Source organism: Canis lupus, chromosome 23 (assembly GCF_048164855.1).
Source record: "Canis lupus baileyi chromosome 23, mCanLup2.hap1, whole genome shotgun sequence".
NCBI lineage: Eukaryota > Metazoa > Chordata > Mammalia > Carnivora > Canidae > Canis > Canis lupus.
The window spans coordinates 38590799-38610708 of NC_132860.1; the positions used below are offsets into that span (position 1 = coordinate 38590799).

General features: G+C 38.5%; 1 protein-coding gene across 4 annotated transcripts in view; it reads left to right on the forward strand.

Annotated features, from left to right (window-relative positions):
* The window catches only part of CCDC81 (coiled-coil domain containing 81), a 41188-nt gene that overhangs the window by 7595 nt on the left and 13683 nt on the right, over positions 1-19910 (forward strand). For 2 of the 4 annotated variants that reach the window (XM_072794948.1, XM_072794947.1), the window contains 8 exons: positions 265-421; positions 4774-5030; positions 7839-7918; positions 10095-10216; positions 12769-12889; positions 15512-15605; positions 16031-16177; positions 16902-17006. In XM_072794948.1, the coding sequence (XP_072651049.1) occupies positions 355-421; positions 4774-5030; positions 7839-7918; positions 10095-10216; positions 12769-12889; positions 15512-15605; positions 16031-16177; positions 16902-17006 (993 nt within the window). In that variant the 5' untranslated portion in view covers positions 265-354. The remainder of the gene's footprint in view (positions 1-264; positions 422-4773; positions 5031-7838; positions 7919-10094; positions 10217-12768; positions 12890-15511; positions 15606-16030; positions 16178-16901; positions 17007-19910) is intronic. The other 2 variants (XM_072794949.1, XM_072794950.1) reach the window with 2 other exon arrangements.

The window sequence follows — 19910 nt, forward strand, 5'->3', positions numbered from 1 at the left end:
TCACAGCCTTTGAATGATAATGGAGATGGGGGATCTGATGTCAGAAGTATTGCAGATCAATATATTATTACATTTATACTTAAATGAAAACTTAGAGTCATAACATACTATAGCTGTAAGAGATTGTAGAGATCATTAACTATTTAAGGCTTAATTCTCTTCATGTTTTTTTGGATAACGGTACAAAGGGCTATTTTTCCTTACCCCTTCAGTGAATTCTGATTTCTGCTCTTTTTTTTTTTTGCCCCCTCCTTTTTCTTTTAGGGGGTTCAGATTCCAGGACTTGGAACTTTCACTTTCACGAGACAAAAACTTGAGGTGGGAAACAACAAGTTTATTCTGATTCAGAGGCCCATGTTTATCATGGCGGAGAAATTAGTACAGATTCATGGACTCAAACAAAACAAAATATATATTCCTGGTAAATCTCTTCAATATTTAAGACTTTCTCAGAAAGTAACTGGCATGGGGATGAAAATGAAAGGGCAAAGTTTGTTCACATGCTGTTTTATCGGTTTCTGATTTGAGGAGCTCTGATTTGAGGAGCTCACTTTTCAGGTGAGCTTTGGAAGAGGAAGGGGCCAACACAGGAAATGATATGCAGTCTTCCTTGCAGGCCATTTTATACCTTAGTAGCTTCAGAGCCAGGCATGGGAAGACTTAATGTGATATCAAGGCAAATTTATATAAATACCTCTTTACAGAGTTGTACAGGCTTTATTCATATTTTTAGGCCTTCAGAAGTTAAAAGTGGGGGGATCCCTGGGTGGCGCAGCGGTTTGGCGCCTGCCTTTGGCCCAGGGCGCGATCCTGGAGACCCGGGATCGAATCCCATATCAGGCTCCCGATGCATGGAGCCTGCTTCTCCCTCTGCCTGTGTCTCTGCCTCTCTCTCTCTCTCTCTCTCTGTGACTATCATAAGTAAATAAATAAAAATTAAAAAAAAAACATTATAAAAAAAAAGTGGCTATAAAGAAAAAGTTAATTAGGGTCTCTGGTTAGAATTACAGTCTGTATTAGCTATGAAAAAGATCACTAACTGTGTTTCTATCATATATAATCTAAATTATTAGAATTTAAAAGTGAGAAGGTTAATAATTCCATAAGGACTTAATGAATACCTTGTATACCTCTCACACCCTAAAGTCTTCCTTCCTTCTCCCTGATTCTTTCTCCTTCCCTTCCTTTCTTCCCTCTTTCCACAAATATTTACTGAGGACCAACTATGTGTTAGGCCTTGTTCCAAGAGCTTGAGATACAGTGGTAAACAAAACAGACATGACATCTGACACAGGATGCTTGCTTACATTCCAGCTTTGGTGTATGGACTTCGTGATAGTTGCCCTGGTTACTTAGGGGCTTTGGGGCTTCCTTCCTGATTTTTGGACTGTGTTCCTTTTGATCTTCCTTATCATCTCCTCTTGCATCAGACTCATACATGGATAAAGAGAGATAGCCTACCCCCAATGTCAGCAGGTGAAAAGGCTAAAACTTGCTTTTATGTTAACTTCCCCAAAAGTTAATTTTCAGAGTAACTTCCCACCAAAAAATGAAAGATTGGGAAAACAATACAAACAAATTGTACTTAGAATTCATTATGTACATAAACTATATGGTAGACTTGATGGACTTTTCAGCGAATTCTACCTAGAGTTTTATGGACATATAATATCCTAATTCATCAAAACCTACCAAATAAAGTGAAAATAAGGCCAACTTTTTTTTTTTTTTAACAAAAATATTTGCTCCATAGAATTAGTTTTCCGTCTTGGATCTCGTAGTATAGTCCAAAAAAAGTAGTTTAGATCTAGGGTGCCTGGGTAGTTCAGTCAGTTAAGCATCTGCCTCCAGCTCAGGTTATGATGTCAGTGTCCTGGGATCAAGCTCCATATCAGGCTCCCTGCTCAGCCAGGAGCCTGCTTCACTTTCTCCCTGTGCCCCTCCCTTGCTTGTGCTTTCTCTCTCTTGTGCTCTCTCTCTCAAATAAATAAAATCTTAATAAAAGGATCCATAGTTAATTTTTTACAGGGTTGCATAATTAATTTTTAATTTTTTTACAAGGCTGAAGAAATTTCAGATTAAACATATACGCTTGAAAAAATAAAAAAAATAATAAAAATAAACATATACGCTTGAATTGATTCACAAGAACAATTCTGTCTACAGTTTAGCTTTGGGGTTATGATTCTTCATCATTAATTGACTAGGTAACTAAACATACAGTGATTCTTAAAGATTGTCAAGACAAGATCCTTGCTTTGAAGAGCTCAGAATTTAGCATGGGAAAGAAATATATAAGCAAGTGTTGCAACATGATTGAATGCTGTGAAAGCAGCATTGATCAAAACTGGAGCTGAGAGGAGAGCATGCTTAACTTTGCTCAGGGAAATTTAGGAAGATGACATATACCAGGAAGTCTTTTTTTTTTTTTTAAGATTTTATTTATTTATTTATTCATGAGAGACACAGAGAGAGAGAGCGAGAGAGGCAGAGACACAGGCAGAGAAAGAAGCAGGCTCCATGCAGGGAGCCTGATGTGGGACCCGATCCTGGGAGTCCAGGATCATGCCCCAGGCCGAAGGCAGGCGCTAAACCCGCTGAGCCACTCAGTATACCAGGAAGTCTTAAAGGTTGATAGGACTTTGCTGGCAGAGAAGCTATAGAAAATATTTCAGGAATAATAGGAATAATTCAAGAATAAAAGAAAGAGTAAAGCCTATTATGAGAGTAACGGGTAGTTTTGTGTGGCCAGGGCATATGATTGTTGAGGCAAGTGGAAGATGGTAAGACAAAAATGTTTGGTAGCAGTCAAATTGTAAAAGGCCTTAGGCACTATGATAAGCACTTTGGAATTCATCTTATAGGCAATGAGGAGCCATTGAAAGTTTTTGAGCAGGGAATTATGTTAGTACAGTTTTTAGTTTAGGAAGATAGCTCTTTTAATTACGGTAGTTTGGTGAAATATAGTAAAAACCTTAATGAAGGCATTGGAAATCAGGAGGAAGACGAAGAAATCTATTCATGACATATTTCATATGGGTTTCACTTCCAGTTGAGAGTGGTGGGTAGCAAGAAGAAGGAAAGTATTAAGCATGACTTAGATTTCTTGGAAAACAGATGTACATTCTTCTCATTAATGCCATAGGGAATGAAGGAGGAAAGAAGGTTGGGGGGGCAATGAAATAGTGAGTTCACTTTTGGTCATGTTACATTTGAAATTCCTGTAGAGATACTTAGGTGGAGATAATTCTAGAGTTTAGGAGAGGGGTGGGGACTAGAAGTCAAGATTTGGATAAAGTTACCTGAGAGAAGATATGAAATAAGGGGAGGAGACAGACAAGGACAAAGTTTTGTCAAAAAAACAAAACCAAACCAAACAACAACACAACAATAAAGCCCTATCTTATCAGAAGTAGAAGAGAAAGGAAGTCATCAAAGAAGACCAAGGAAGAGGAAATTGGAGAACCAAGAATAGTGCTATGGATACAAGAGCAAAGAGAGGGCATGGTCAACAGAAGTTACAGAAGATCATGAGAGTAAGAGTTGCAATACATTCATTGGCTTGTCCATCATGAGATGATAGTATCCTTACTGAGATACATCGGCTGAAAGACAGATGGAAGAGAGACATTAGATGAATGGGAGGGGATAATCTGGAGGTGGGTAATATAGCATTCTCTTTTAAGAAATTTACAAAAAATAAGGTGGATAGAGGTGGTATAGAATCACCATTAAATCATGCAGAAGACTATGGGCTGATATAGGGAAGCTGGTGTCCTGTAGAGATATTAATCCTTATCAGCCAGCACTATTGGACACTTGAAAAGCTATAAATTAATGCTTGCTGAATGAATGTTTAGAATATTCTTCTTCTTTTTTTTTAAGATTTTATTTATTTATTCATGAGAGACAGAGAGGGAGGCAGAGACATAGGCAGACGGAAAAGCAGGCTCCTCACAGGAAGTCCCATGCAGGACTCGATTCCAGAACCCCAGGATCACACCCTGAGCCAAAGACAGATGCTCAACCGCTGAGCCACCCACGCGTCCCAGAATGTTCTTCTTTCTATCCTATTCCTCTATTAATGGGTCTTGTTTACTGCCTCTTTTTGGATTTATCATTATGATCATCTTTATTATTTATCCCCTTTTCTGACTGGTGGTCTGTTGTAGTGGAATAGATTCTGCTTATTTTTATGCTAGATATAACCATATTCCTTCGCAATATCATTTATGGACTCATTAGGGAGGAAAAGCAAGTTATCCAGTCTGATATCCTCTAATAAAACATACTTTCATTTGAAGGTAACTTCTACTATCTTTTCAAAACACTTGACATTTATAGATATTTATAAATATAAATATATATAGATATAATATATAGATATTTATAGATATTTATAAACATTTTAAAATGGTGTAATAACTGGAGAAGATAGGCAAATATTGCTACAGTATGTCCTGAGAGATAAGGGGGCTGAAAACTTCAGAAAACTCTGATGGAGAGATGGAGTTAGTTATTAACTGTGTCTCCAAGAGAAAATAAAAGCTTGTCTGGAGTACTGCTTAGAAAGCTAATTGTTCTTATTTTGAGCAAAAATATACTTTTAGGGAAAATTGTGCTGATTAGTGTCTGTTAATAGGGTACAGCTAAGGGCTTCATGTGGACAATTCTATTTTTGAGTAGTGAGAATCATAATTATTTGTGAGTATATATGATATGTCCTTGTAATTTCCACTTCTTTCCCCCCCACCTTGTCTTTTTCCCCTCTAGGTGATATCCCGGTTGTTCCACTTAATTTTGTCATGATATCCCTGGAGGGTCCATTTAGCAGGGATACAGTGGAAGGATGTGTGAAGGAGACGTTGCTTTTTTTATCACGATCCATTTCCATCAAACAAAATGTGGAATTTACTTTCAAAGGAATTGGGGTCCTTGTGATTAGAGGCAACAAAGTGAAGATGAGATTTTATAAGGACTTCCTTTGTACGATGGATGGAACTGGGGCATTGGCAAAAGCTCTAGCAAATGTAAATTACGTTTTCCTTCTCCAAACCCCTCTCCCAAGCATAGCTTTGAATTACTGTGTGTCATTATTGAGAGAAATTCAGGTTGAGGTGCACCTGGGTGGCTTAGTCGGTTAAGCAACTGACTTTCAGTTTCAACTCAAGTCATGAGATACTAATCTATTGGGCTTCATGCTCAACAGGGGGTCCGTTTGAGATTCTTTCTCTCTCTCCTTCTGCCCTTCCCCTTGCTCACATGCACACGTGTTCTCTCTCAAATAAGTCAATCTTTAAAAAAGAAAAAGAAAATTTCATATTGACATATTTTAAATGGCTCTTCCCCCAAGTGCAAAGAAGTACTTGTTTATAGATGATTTACTCTTTGACCAAAAGGTTAGAAGGGCAAAGAAACTATAAACTAAATTTTGAATTAATGCCAACTGAAAAATACAAATAGTAATAGAAACTCATAATTCTGAATATTTTATGGTACCTCATAGTTTAAAAATTCCTCCACATATATTATTTCATTTGAGTTTCAAAACAATTGTAAAACTGGTATTATTAAAAAAAAAAAAACTGGTATTATTATTATCCTGATTTTATAAATGAGAAAAATGGGGGCTCAGCTTATGTGGGAAGCCTGAAGTCAGGGTGCTAATAAGTGGTAGAATCAGACTCTCTAAATGTTTTTTTGTTGTTATCGTATTTTACTTAAAATTTTTTTTTCAATGATTTTATTTATTAGAAAGAGTGCATGCACACACACACAAGTGGGAGCGGGGAATGAGGGGCTGGGGGTGGGCAAAGGGAGAAGGACCTGGAGATCATGACCTGAGCTGAAGGCAGATGCTCAACCCACTGAGCCACCCAGGCACCCTGGTTGTAGTATTTAATGTAATAATTTAATGTAGTATTTAAAGCCTACAATAAATCGAGTCATGGAAATGTGTCTTTAGCTTTTAATTTGCCATATTGTGGAACAGATTTCATAACTGACCCCATCATTGTTAACTATTCAGTAGTTGGTAAGGTGGACATAGCAGAGTTTAAGGAGGTGGTGAAACAATCAACAGAACTAACTGGATGCTTTGTGTGCCCTACGTACATTCCTGGCAACGACAAAGTTGATATAAGCTAATTAGATTATCATAGAATGTTGTATAATCCAAGTCCCATAGAGCAAAAGCCAAAGCCTGAGTTTTAACCAAAAGTGTATAAATATGGTCGAATTCTACCCTCAAATTTCTCCTTTCAGGGAGCTCTGGGATGGGGACTTAAGAGTTGCGCATACTGAGGCTTTGGTGTTTTTCCCATGATCTAGCTTCATGCAGAGCTTTAAGGAGAGGAACCAACCCTGTGTGTGTGTGTGTGTGTGTGTGTGTGTGTGTGTGTGTGAAGTAGACACACACAAGGGTAGAACCCTCTCTTTTTTTCCATTAAAAACACATTGGAAGCAAAGCCAAAGCACTGGCGCATCTCTAATCTTCAGGGATTCTATGAAACTTCGTAGCTTTAATAATGTGTTTAGAAGAGAGGACAGCATTTTAATTGGCCTGCCGTACTCTAAGACATAACTTTTTAGGACAGTTTTCCAGAAGTCGTCCTGAGAGAGATTCTATGAAGAAAAGATCTGGAGGCCAAAGCAGATGGCAAACTGCTACATGTATCGCCCTCGTGAACAGAGGAACAAAGCACATTGGCATATTAAAGGGTCTGAGAAGTCGGGCTGGAAAGAAGCCACTTTAACTGAATCATGAATCATGGAACTTTAGTTTAATCCTATATTGATAACATCTATAAAACACATTTTGGAAAATTGCTGTAAAGTGGTGAGAGTGATTGTTTTCCCCTCAGATGTCCCATAACTTAAACTTCAGGGCTGTCTTGCAGAATGGTTCTCTTGGGAAGCTGTGGGTTTATTTCACTGATGCTGCTTTTCCTGGAAACATATTTAAAATCTCTTTTTAGAAATTCCCTTTAAGGGGATTCCTGGGTGGCTCGGCGTTTCGGTGCCTGCCTTTGGCCCAGGACGCGATCCTGGAGTCCTGGGATCGAGTCCTGAGTCGGGCTCCCGGCATGGAGCCTGCTTCTCCCTCTGCCTGTGTCTCTGCCTCTCTCTCTCTTTCTCTCTATCATGACTAAATAAATAAAATCTTTAAAAAAAAAGAAATTCCCTTTAATATCTTTTGTAAACCATATCGTTAATGCCAAAATAATTTTGTATATTCTCCTACACTAGGATAATGTCATAATGTGATTAGTGTATAATGTAATAATAATTATAATAGCTATTTGTTGAGTGCTTATTATGTGCGAGCCACTTACATATAGTACCTCATAAAAATCCTATGAATTAGATCTTATTGTTATCCCCATTTACCCAGGGTCTAAGTCCTACATAACTGTTAACAGTATGGGGATGTGAACATGAATCCACCCGACTTCAAGTCCTGCTCTTAACCACCCAATTTCGGAATTATTTGGGTCAAGAGTGAAATTAGCCTCATTTTCCTGATAGTTTCTATAAGTTGGCTCTCCTCTTAAAGATGTATAAAGGAAGCCATAAACTCCGAATGCAATTTCCACAGAGGAGATGGTTTGAGAAAAGGCAGCATCGGTGGAATTGGTATGGGACTACCCAGGGTGATAAATGAGATAATTCCCCATTGGATTTTAAGCTCTAGACTTTAAGCACTCAAAAAAACCCAAACAACAATAGAGTTCCATGGTAACCTTGCATTTGAGATAGCCTGAAGTGTGATTTGTCTGTGGCCTGGATCATCACCCCAGGTGTAACCCTTGTAACCCTTCTCTGTCTCTGCCCTCCAGAGGCCTGATACTGTGGACTCCGTGTTGTCTAGCAGAGAGATCTTAGGGAAGCGACCCAACAGTGTGCTTGCATTTCCAAGGTCAGTGCTTTGCTCCACAGAATCCTTGTTTATTTATTAATGTGATTGGGCCATGTTTCTCACCTTTTCTAGCTCATGCTCCTTTTAATGCTCTCTCTCTCTCTCTCTCATGCTCCAGCAAAGAAGGATTTAATGCATACTTTCCGTAGCTAAGTTAGAAAACAATGGGCAGTTAGACTATTTCTTTTTTATCTCATTTTTTCTCCTGATGATTTAACAATTCTATACATCACTTGGTGTTCATCATGATAAATGTACTCTTAATCCCCTTTATCTATTTCACCATCTTCCCATTCACCTCCCCTCTGGAAACCACCAGTTTATTCTCCATATTTAAGAGTCTGCTTTTTTGCTTGTCTCTTACTTTATTTGCTTGTTTGTGGAACTCATAAGTTCCACATATGAGTGAAGTGATATGGTATTTGTCTTTCTCTCTCTGACTTATTTTATTTAGCATTGTACTTTCTAGGTCCATCTACAGTATTCATTTTTAAAAATACTCTTAGTTCCATGGAAATTCTGATACTTTAGTCCCTGCAATATTAGTACAATTCTCTTCACCTGCTAAACTTCCTTTTACCTTCCGTCACTTCCTCTGACCTAGCTTCCTCTTTCTGCAGTCTAGCCTATCTCCTGTCTATACTGATTTTTACCACTCAAATGGTTTGAGAGACAGATAGAATAAAGGAGTGCGGTGGGTGTTACTAGTGGCTGCTGCTGACAATGATTATTATAATGATAATGATAATAATAGTTGTCATCTATGAACACTTACCACTGTAGATGTCAGATACTGTTAAGCACTTTCTCAATATTATTGTACTTAATCTTCAGTACAACTGTTTGAGATATGTATTATAATTTTATCCATTTTATAAAGGTACAAAATTAATTGTAATTTTAATTATTTTTTTCTTTTAACAAGTGAAACAACATGGTACAATATTAAGAACACTAGAATGGGAGTCAGAAGACTTGGGTTTTATTACTAGTTTTATTTCCAGTAAGTGGCCATTCCTCACTTATCGTATGCCCTTAATTATATTCTTAATCTTAATTGCTGTGCCATTAACTACTATGCATTTCAAGTAGAGGAAGTTTGGGGAATAGCAACCAGCTTCCCAGAGGATTATTTTCTCATGGTTTTTGAGTGTGTGACATCCTCCTGTGTTTGTTAGTTGATGTAAGGACTGTATGACATATACCTTAGCAAAATCAGTTTGAGGGCCAGAATATGCATTAGAGATTAGTTAGTCCAGCCTCTTCATCTTGTAGATGAAATGGCCAAATAACCGGCTGGCTAAACCAGAAATAAAACAATGGCTCCTCACTGCTCCGCTGTTCTTTCCATTGCACCATGTTGCTTAACTCATTAAAAATAAGTCAATGGATTCAAATAAGTTTATTTTGATCGTATTTTGGAAGACAAATTTGGCTGCCCCCTTGGACATATTTTGGCTTAAGCATTCCAGGAAGGAAAAAATTGCAATGAATCAAGAAAAGAGATTGGTAGACTCTCCTATTGATTAGAGAGCATAGACATGGCTAGGAGGATTCAATGGTCAAAACAGCTGTAAATGTTTAATTTATGTCAAGTTTGACCATTGAATTTACTGAAAATATCACCTCTCCCCTATTCTCCTCTCCTCTGCTTGCAACTCTAACCCAACACTCCATACTTGAGACCACAGAAAATCTACAACTACATACACCAACTGAACAACTCCATTCCTGCATTGTGCCTTTATAAGTCCCTCACTTTTGCCTGTGGGAAAGAATGGAAATGTGGGGAGGAGAAAGAGGCAGGAGAGGAATGGTTATTTCTTGGCATACTCTGCTTAGTAGGCTATGGAACTTTGCCTTTAAGTCATCCAACAGCCACTTTTCACTGCATCGCCCCTATGGCATGTGGTTATAGAACTAGAAAAGGCAAAGCTTAGATCCCATGAATAATCTATGTAACAGCTGCTTTTGAGCCCCACTTATTGAGGAGGAAGGTCTTGGTCAGCTCCTAGACAACCTCAAAGAGAGCCTCAGCAAGTCAAAGCACTTGTCACCTTGAGGGAAATCAGCTTGCTTCAGAATCAGAGAGCTAGCTGGGTTGCCTCTCAGGATTGAAAGTTCACACAGTCACCTATTCAGGTCCAGTGCAGTAAATATCATGGCTTATTTCTAGGATTGATCTCAAGGAGGTGGAGAATAAACCACATATGGAGACCATTGTAGAAGAAGGTAGAAAGAATAGACAAAGGAAGTACAAATTAAAAGACCAGCCAGACAAAGAAGAAGGCATCAGAGGTAAAGCAATTATTCTGAGTATGATCTGTCATGCTTTACTGCTTATGAGTCCAGCCATATTGCTTAATGACTTCTATGCCCAAAATAAATAAAATTAGATTCATGAATAATCACTGTATTTTTCTTTCTAACAAATATCTTCATGTTGGCAAATCAAACTTAAAAACAAATGAAAAGAAAACAAATGGAAAAGAAAACAAAAAACAAATATCCTCTATTCTTGGAATCTTATATCTCATCCTGACCACTTTCTGACTGTCAAGCTTTTAGACTACGATCTCTTTGCTGGTTCCCCACTACTCAAAGAGGTCAGAATTCAGATGCCTACATGGTCCAGGCAAGTAATGTAACTGCATGAAGAGGGCTTGGTGTAACATGATAAGGTGACATATTAGCATAAATGACAATTTTTTATGGAAAATGGAGAACAGTACTTTTACATCTTTGATATTTGGCATAATAGAAGATAGCTGGACTTTTATATCTGTGTCTTCACTTACTCTGTTATGACATATTGTCTTGGTCAAAGCATATGAAGAAAATCCTAGGACCTCAAAGACGTTTTGAAAGGGTCCTAGGGATTCTTAGGGGTTGCCATACTACCCCACTGAAGACTTCCTCTAGGAGGTTGTTGCTTTGTGAGCAACATACTAATTGCCATTGAAGCAAAAAATGCTGATTGGGCCAAACAAAGCATATCAGTGAGTAAACATTGGTTTGTGGATATTGGTTTTGCAACATGTGGCCTATAGGATTACATGTAAACTTTTAGCTTAATATTCACATATTTTGTGTCGTTAGCCTCATCTGTCTTTGTTCCCTATAGACTCCTTCTCTGAGCAAAATTGTCTGTTCATATTCTTCTTACATGTCTTGCCCTTCCCTACCTTCGTGCTTTCGTTCACTCTTTTTCTCCTGCCTATAATGTCCTTCCTTTTCTTATAGTCTATCCCAATTCTACTCTCCTCTCAGCATCCTTTTTACATCTCATTCCTCCATGAATACTTCCTTCATCACTGACTCTGAAGTATCTCCTCTCTTCTCTGACCACGGCAGACCCTTAAAGATGGCACCATCATTTGGGATTTATTTTTTTCTTTTTTAAAAAAAGATTTTACTTATTGGACAGAGAGAGTGTGCAAGTATGCGCATGAGCACACAGGTAGGTGGAGCGGCAGGCAGAAGGAAGGGAAGAAGCAGGCTCCTTGCTGAGCAGGGATCACGACCTGCCCTGGGATCATGACCTGAGCTGAAGGTGGATGCTTCACTGACAAAGCCACATAGGTGCCCTATCATTTGGGATTTAGACATTTTATATCATTGTCCTGAGTTGCTATTTATGCAATATATGTAAAGCACTTAGCATTATTGGTATATAATAAGACCTTCACAAATGAGAGCTTTCAGGTTTTTTGTTTATATCTTATTTTTCTCTCCAGCCATAGATCTTCCACAATTTAATGATGGGGTTATATCTAGATTAACCCATTATAATTCAAAACTCTTATATTGATACACCTAACCTCCTGAACATGATAGCTAGCCTATCTTAAATGTGCCATCTAGCCTACATTAGCCTATAATTGGGAAAAATCATCCAACACAAAGCCTATTTTGTAAAGTATTGAATATCTTGTGTAATTTATTGACCACCGAAAGTGAAAGACAGGTTGAATGAGTATAGAATGGCTATAGGTGCATTGCTTGTTTACTCTTGTGATAGTGTAGCTGACTGGCAGCTGGAGCTTGCTGTGCTGCCCAGCATCCTAAGAGAGTATTGCACCACATATTGCTAGTCTGGGAAAAGATCACAATTCAAAATTCAAAGTACAGTTTCTATTGAATACATATCACTTTTGCACCAACATAAAGTCAAAAAATCATAAGTCAAACCATTTTAAGGGAACCCTTTATATAGCTATTGAAAGATCTTTTTTTAAAAAAATTTATTATTTATTTATTCATAAGAGACACAGAGAGAGGCAGAGATAGGCAGAGGGAGAAGTAGGCTCCCTCTGGGGAGCCCAAGGCAGGACTCAATCCCAGATCCCAGGATCATGCCCTGAACTGAAGGCAGATGCTCAACTGGTGAGCCACTCAGGCGTTGCGATTGAAAGCTCTTTAAGGGCAAAGACTTGCCTCTTTGCATTTTCTAGAGTGACCAGCCAGTGCTTTGCACATAATGAGTATACAAAAATATTTGTTTTAACCACAGGAGGGAAAGGGACAATAATTTAAGATAAGAAATGTATCTTATGGGATGCCTGGATGGCTCAGCAGTTGAGCATCTGCCTTTGGCTCAGGGCATGATCCTGGAGTCCCAGGATCGAGTCCTGCATCGGGCTCCCTGCATGGAGCCTGCTTTTCCCTCTGCCTGTGTCTCTGCCCCTCTCTCTCTGTGTCTCTCATGAATAAATAAATAAAATCTTAAAAAAAAGAAATGTATCTTATATAAAAAATTTTCCAGGTAAAATAATGAGTTTAAAAAATCAGTTAAGTATAAAACCATCCATTTAAAGTTGAGAGGAAACTTGGTTTCATTCATTCTACAGAGATCTTATCCAAGAGACTTCAAGATAAACAAGCTATCTCCCCTCCCAAAACGACAAGCGTCAATTTGCTGAACAAGTTAGAGCAGAATAGGGATGGTGGGAAGATTATGAACCCTGAAAGGTAATACATTGGTATTTTATCTGTTGTATGTTACTAAATGTATTTTTGAGTTAAATCTTGATGCAGGGAATTTAAATGAGTGTTCATTCATTCCTTCCTTCATGCAGTGTTCTTGAGTACATTCTACCTGTTAGATGATTAGGATAATAGATTCAGTTAGGGGTCATAATCTAGTGGGAAAGCTAGAGACAGACAGACATAGAGTGATAAATCATGATTCAGTAGGATAAACAGAGGTGGAAACAAAGTAGCACAGAGGAGAGAGCATCTAAATCTCTTGTGGATTTGCAAAACTTCTCTTGTTGTTTTCGGAGTGTTTGGGCACAATATGGCACAGTTTCATATTTAGATCAAATTGGAAAGCTGTTTTGCTAAACATGGTTGGCACTCAATAAGCATTCTTCAGATGAATGAATGTGTTACAATTCGTCACGCTCATGTCTTCTAACAATATTATGTTAAAAGATTTCTATTTTCCTTTTTTCTCTTTGAGTAGGACGCTTTTTAAGACTTCAAATCAGTCAGTTATATTCAGGTATTTATTGAGCATCTACTATGTACCTTGCACTGCGCTGTCAACTTTGAATTTATTAATGTGTTGTAATGTATCAGCTATCATATGTGTGATTTATGTATTTTCTGGGATACTAAGACCATGTTCAAAACCCTAGGCACACTTGTTTTGAATAATCTCACTGTTATGAAAGAGAATTGAGAATTAAATGTTTTGTACTGTGGAATTTAGTTCAATGCAACAGACACTGAGCACTACCGTGTGCCAGGTGTTTTAGACACAGAGCTATATGACATAAAAGACATATAAACCCACTTTCATGAAAGAGTCTTTTAGGGAGTCTGATGTAAAAGAAGTAATATATATGACAAAGACAACAAAACAATGTACAGAAGCTGCAAAGAGGAGAGAATAATTAATTGTTAGGCATTATTAGTGAAGGCTTCCTATTGATGTTGATGAAATCATGGTTTTTGTGCTGATTATTAAATTAATACATGTTTATCACAGAAATTTTGAAAAAATGAGAAAAGCAGGAGATAGAAAAAAATCACTCATAACCTCATAAATAGAGGAAACTTTCTGTTAACATTATGGTGTATATTCCTCATTTTAATGTACATACAATATATACATGTTTTTATACTTGAAACACATACACACATTTTAAGTACAAGTAAGATCATATCATAAGAAGCTTTCTTATACTCACAATAAATGATAAACATTTCCCCATGGCTTTAAAGATCCCAGGACATGAACAAATAATTGCACATCCTTTCATTGATTAAACCTTTTGTTTAACCAATCTCTTTTTGTTTTTTGTTGTTGTTGTTGTTGTTGTTGATGATGATGTTTCAAAGATTTTATTTATTTATTCATGAGAGACACAGAGAGAGAGTGAGAGAGGCAGAGACACAGGCAGAGGGAGAAGCAGGTTCCATGCTGGGAGCTTGACATGGGACTCGATCCTGGGACTCCAGGATCATACCCCGGGCCGAAGGCAGGCGCTAAACCCTCTGAGCCACTCAGGGATCCCCCCAATCTCCTTTTAGATATTTATATTAAGAGGATTTTTAGTTTTAAAATATTATAAACAATACTGTGATAATATAACTACACATAAGTGCACACATCGGAGTATCTATAGTATAAAAACTTAAAATTTTTGAGATAAAAGATGAGCTTTTTTTTCATGCCTTTGGCACATGTTACCAATTATTCTCAGGAAGGTTGTATCAAATTATCTTCCCAGTAGTGAGAATATGAGGGATTGCTAACTTCTCCATAGTTTTGTTAATACTAGACATTTACCCTCCAATGGATTCCCATTCTTGCCCAGGGTAAAAGCCAGAGTCCTTGCCATGGCCTGCAAGATCCTGATTTCTGATCTCTCTCCTACTTTTTGTTCATGATCTCATTTCCCTCTGGCCACGATGAGCACAGACACACTCCCACATCAGGGACTTTGCACGTATATACTCCATTCACTCTGCCTGGAGTGCTTTTTCCATCAAATATCTGATTATTATTATTCTCTCATTTCCTTCAGGTATCTACTCAAATGTTACCTTCTTGGTGCAACTTTCCTGGGCATTCTATTTATGGTTTAAAACTCCATCCCTCCAGCACTGCAGGGCATTTATTACCATCATTACTCATACTATTGAATTCATTCATTTAATCTTATCAGCTGGCTGTCAGTTGCCATCAGAATGTTAATTCCATTAGAAATAGGATTCCTTTTTCTTTCTTTTTTTTGTATGTTTTGTTCTTCATTGCATCTCCCATGCCTAAAACAGTATATACAGTAAGCACAATATATTTCATAGAATAAATAAATTTTATCCCCATTTCACAGAATTGGTAACTGAGACTGCAGGATGACCCAGCTTGCTTAATGGCAGTCAGCTTGTAAGCAAAAAAGCTGGGATTCATACCCAAGTTTGTTTGATACAAAGCATGGGTTCTTAACCTCTCTATGTATAGATCCTCTGAAAAACCACACTAAGATATTTTTCTTCCTCTTATATTTATACGCCTCTAAAATTATCATTGCTCATGTCAGGCTGTTTTAAATGTTAATTAATGTTGCAGTGTTTTTATAGCTTATCATCTCCAGGTTGTTTGAAAAATGACAGTGAAATGAAGTCTAAACTTTCTCCAGCCCCCGTTTGCCAGGATCATAACAAGGCAGGACAGGTACAGTGGCTTCAAACAAACAAAATCCAATCAGAATCTTCCTTTGACTTCTGTTTCTCAATAAGAGTTATGGGGATTGCTCTTTTTTCAATGTATGGATATGGCTCAAGTACTCAGGACTCCAAATTGGATGATAATAAGTCTATCTACTAGTTAAAATCTGCTACAGTTAACAGAAGTGGGGTTGGGATATCTTTCTTATTTTCAGTTGCTATAAATACCTCTGAACAAATGAGAGCTCAGTAAATCCTCTTGAATATTTGTGGGACCCAATCTGCAAATCTCATTTTGCTAATTGTCATCAATACATCCTTTTCTAAAGTATGTTGCTTGACATACTTAGCCTTTGGAGTGCTTGTGAAGAGATTGTGAAGGTAAAGAAGTAAAAGGCAAAAAGTAATTTGTCTTTAAACTTGGTATTGTAGGAAATGTGTTATGTGTGTTTGCAACGTGCACAGCGCAATTCCCCATTGTACTATAGTGAGGAGAGGAAGAGGAGAGAGATAGAAGATGAGAGGCTCATTCAGCAGTATCAAATGCTGAAGGATCAAGAGGCTCTCCTAAAACACCAGGTAGTTCAATACCTCTTTTAAAGAGTGCTTAATATGGGACAGTAGCACATGAATATAAAGTTCCATTTAAAATCTTCCATCAGGGCACCTGGGTGGCTCGGTTGGTTGAATGTCTGAATTTTGATCTCAGCTTCAGTCTTGATCTCAGGGTTGTGAGTTCAAGCCCTACACTGGCTCCAAGCTGGGTGTGGACCCTATGTAGAAAAAATATATATAAATATATATATAATATACATATATATTTGCACCTGTCATTGATTACTCCCTTACCCCAATCCCCAAGGATTGAGTTTGAAAGGTAGAATTCCTGAATTTATATGGTTTTATTTGTGATTTCTAATAAAATGTAATTGAGTCTTTTTCCCTTCAAATTCATGGCCTATCTATCTAAGCAAGTGAAGAAAGAGTGGCATGTTCACATTTGCACTACTCAGAGTTCTGTGGTCTCCCATAATTGATCCTACTGCTCTTTCTTGCATTTGTTATATCAGGTAGCCACTTGTGAAAGCTTCCATTCCCTCTTACAATCCCCGTAGAGGTGCTGCCTAAAGCTCCAAAACAGGATATTAAAAAACCTTCCCTAACTCGCTTTTATAAATCCATGAAGACATCAGAAAGTACCATTACCTCCAAAAGGCACGTTTCTGCCTTGGTTGGATTATTATAATGTAATAGAATTAAAATTTTAAAGGCTCAATGTCAATATGTGATTTTTTTTTCAAAGATGAGAAGTTTGGCTAGTAGAGAACAGAATAAAAAAAATGCTGCCTACAATCTCGGAGTTGCTGAAGCTATGAGAATCTACAAGAATGAGAAACCTGCATTTTATGTGAGACTTCCCAAAATTTCTGTTGCCAATACCTGTCCCATCTGTATTTGGATCTATCCTCTGTACTGTAGGCTGTGCCATTGTTTAAGTGGCAGAGTGAAAGGTGGGTTGTGTAAGGTCAAATCCTCGTTCTGGGTCAGGAGTTGTCCAGCATCTGTGTCCACACTCTTCATATTCACAACACAGTTCCTATTAGATACTATGGCACTTGTTAATGATAGTAATTCTCAGACAGGCCCTGGGTTGGGCGGTGGAGGGCAGTATACTAAGGTAATGCCCCAGGAGCCACAGATCTAGAGAGCCAGCTTTATTTGGGAGCTTGCTGGCAATGTAGAATCTAGGGCCCCATCCTTCTGGAATGGGAATCTACATTTAAATAAGATCCTCAGGTGATTTGTAGGTATGTTAAAATTTGAATAGTCCAGCTGCTTTGAACCACTTGCTTCACCACCGAGTTCATGTTTTCAATCACTGCGTGCCTACCTTTATTTTGCCTGAATCTTTCTCCTTTCATGCCCACTCTCTGGGTGGTCTGGCACTAGGGACATAAATGTAATAAAATACATTTTCTTTATCACCAAACATTTATTGAACTCCTCTGTGCTGGCCACCGTGCTCATGGTTAGGAGTACAAAGATGTGTAAGACAAGGTCCCTCTTGAAAGAGGTCTCAGACTACTGAAGGAGACAGGTTTAAAGTGCCAAGAGTGTGATATAATGAATGCTATGATCAGTCTTTGAACAGGGCACTGTGTGAGCAAAGAGTTAATTAATCCAGACCAGAGATCTGGGGAGACTTCCTTGTATATAGGAGTTAGGTAAAGGAGGGAATGGAGGAAGAAACTTACAGGCAAGGGCACCAGGGAGGGAGGGTGGAAGAGACACAATACTTTTGAGATTTAGGCCTGATTCTTTTCTCTTCTTACATATAAGTTCCAGACTATGCTTATTACCACCTACTTTGTATATCCTCTTTGATATATCTGCAAACATCTTGAAAGGACCAGAACAGAACTTTTCCTCTTCCTCCTCACCTGTTCTTCTCTTAGCCTCCCCATTTCAGTAAGTGGCATCACCAGGCATACAGTTGCATGAACCTCATACCAAGGAGCAATCCCAGATTGCTCCTCCTCTGTCTCTTCCATCCAAGCATCCTCAAGCACAGTTTCCTTTACCACCAACATATATCCAATCTCTTCACATCCCTTCATCTTCAGTGTTAGCACACTAGCGCAAGCCACATAACAAGGTTCAGCTTCTGAGATACTTCCCTAATTAGGTTTGCTGCTTGCCTTCTTGCCCTTTACAATCTATTTATTCTCTATACTGCGGTCAAGCACTCTTTTAAAGCTTAACCAAAGCATACCATTCTCCTGTTTATAACCTCTAATGGTGTCCCACTGAGTTAAAATAAAATCTAAACTCCTTACCTTGACCTATAAGATCTGTATGGCCCTACCTTCCTCTTTGGGGTCACCTATTTCTTTCCCCTTGCTTACTGTGCCTCAGCCATGTAGAACTTCTTTCTGTTCATTAAACATGCCTAACTTGTTTTCATCTAATGCCTTTGTACTTGCTGTTCCTTGTGTATGGGACACAGGTCACCTGGTATTTGCAGTGGAGGTGATTCAGTCAACTTTACTGAAAAGCTTCCCTGATAAGCAACCACTTTGGCTCATTCCCACCGGCTTGCTATAAGGGCTTCATAGCACTTATCACTATGATGTATCACTTACTTATTTATTATCTCCTGTACCAGAAGGTAGGCTCCATGAGCCAGGCTCTGTGGATCTCTGACTGTCTAGAATGGCCAGGCCCAGAGCAGGTATTCAGTTCTCTGTCTTCCCATGTCTGCTCTGTCCTTGCTCATGCTTTTGCACTCACTCAGAACTCCTTTCTTTCTTTCTTTCTTTTTTATATAAATTTATTTTTTATTGGTGTTCAATTTGCCAACATATAGAATAACACCCAGTGCTCATCCCATCAAGTGCCCCCCCTCAGTGCCCGTCACCTCCACCCCCCGCCCACCTCCCCTTCCACCCCCCCTTGTTCATTTCCCAGAGTTAGGAGTCTCTTATGTTCTGTCTCCCTTTCTGATATTTCCCACTCATTTTTTCTCCTTTCCCCTTTATTCCATTTCACTATTTTTTATATTCCCCAAATGAATGAGACTATATAATGTTTGTCCTTCTCCGATTGACTTATTTCACTCAGCATAATACCCTCCAGTTCCATCCACATCGAAGCAAATGGTGGGTATTTGTCGTTTCTAATGGCTGAGTAATATTCCATTGTATACATAGACCACAGCTTCTTTATCCATTCATCTGTCGATGGACACTGAGGCTCCTTCCACAGTTTGGCTCTGGTGGACATTGCTGCTATAAACATCGGGGTGCAGGTGTCCCAGCGTTTCATTGCATCTGTATCTTTGGGGTAAATCCCCAGCAGTGCAATTGCTGGGTCATAGGGCAGATCTATTTTTAACTCTTTGAGGAACCTCCACACAGTTTTCCAGAGTGGCTGCACCAGTTCACATTCCCAGCAACAGTGCAGGAGGGTTCCCCTTTCTCCACATCCTCTCCAACATTTGTAGTTTCCTGCCTTGTTAATTTTCCCCATTCTCACTGGTGTGAGGTGGTATCTCATTGTGGTTTTGATTTGTATTTCCCTGATGGCAAGTGATGCGGAGCATTTTCTCACGTGCATGTTGGCCATGTCTATGTCTTCCTCTGTGAGATTTCTGTTCATGTCTTATGCCCATTTCATGATTGGATTGTTTGTTTCTTTGCTGTTGAGTTTAATAAGTTCTTTATAGATCTTGGATACTAGCCCTTTATCTGATAGGTCATTTGCAAATATCTTCTCCCATTCTGTAGGTTGTCTTTTAGTTTTGTGGACTGTT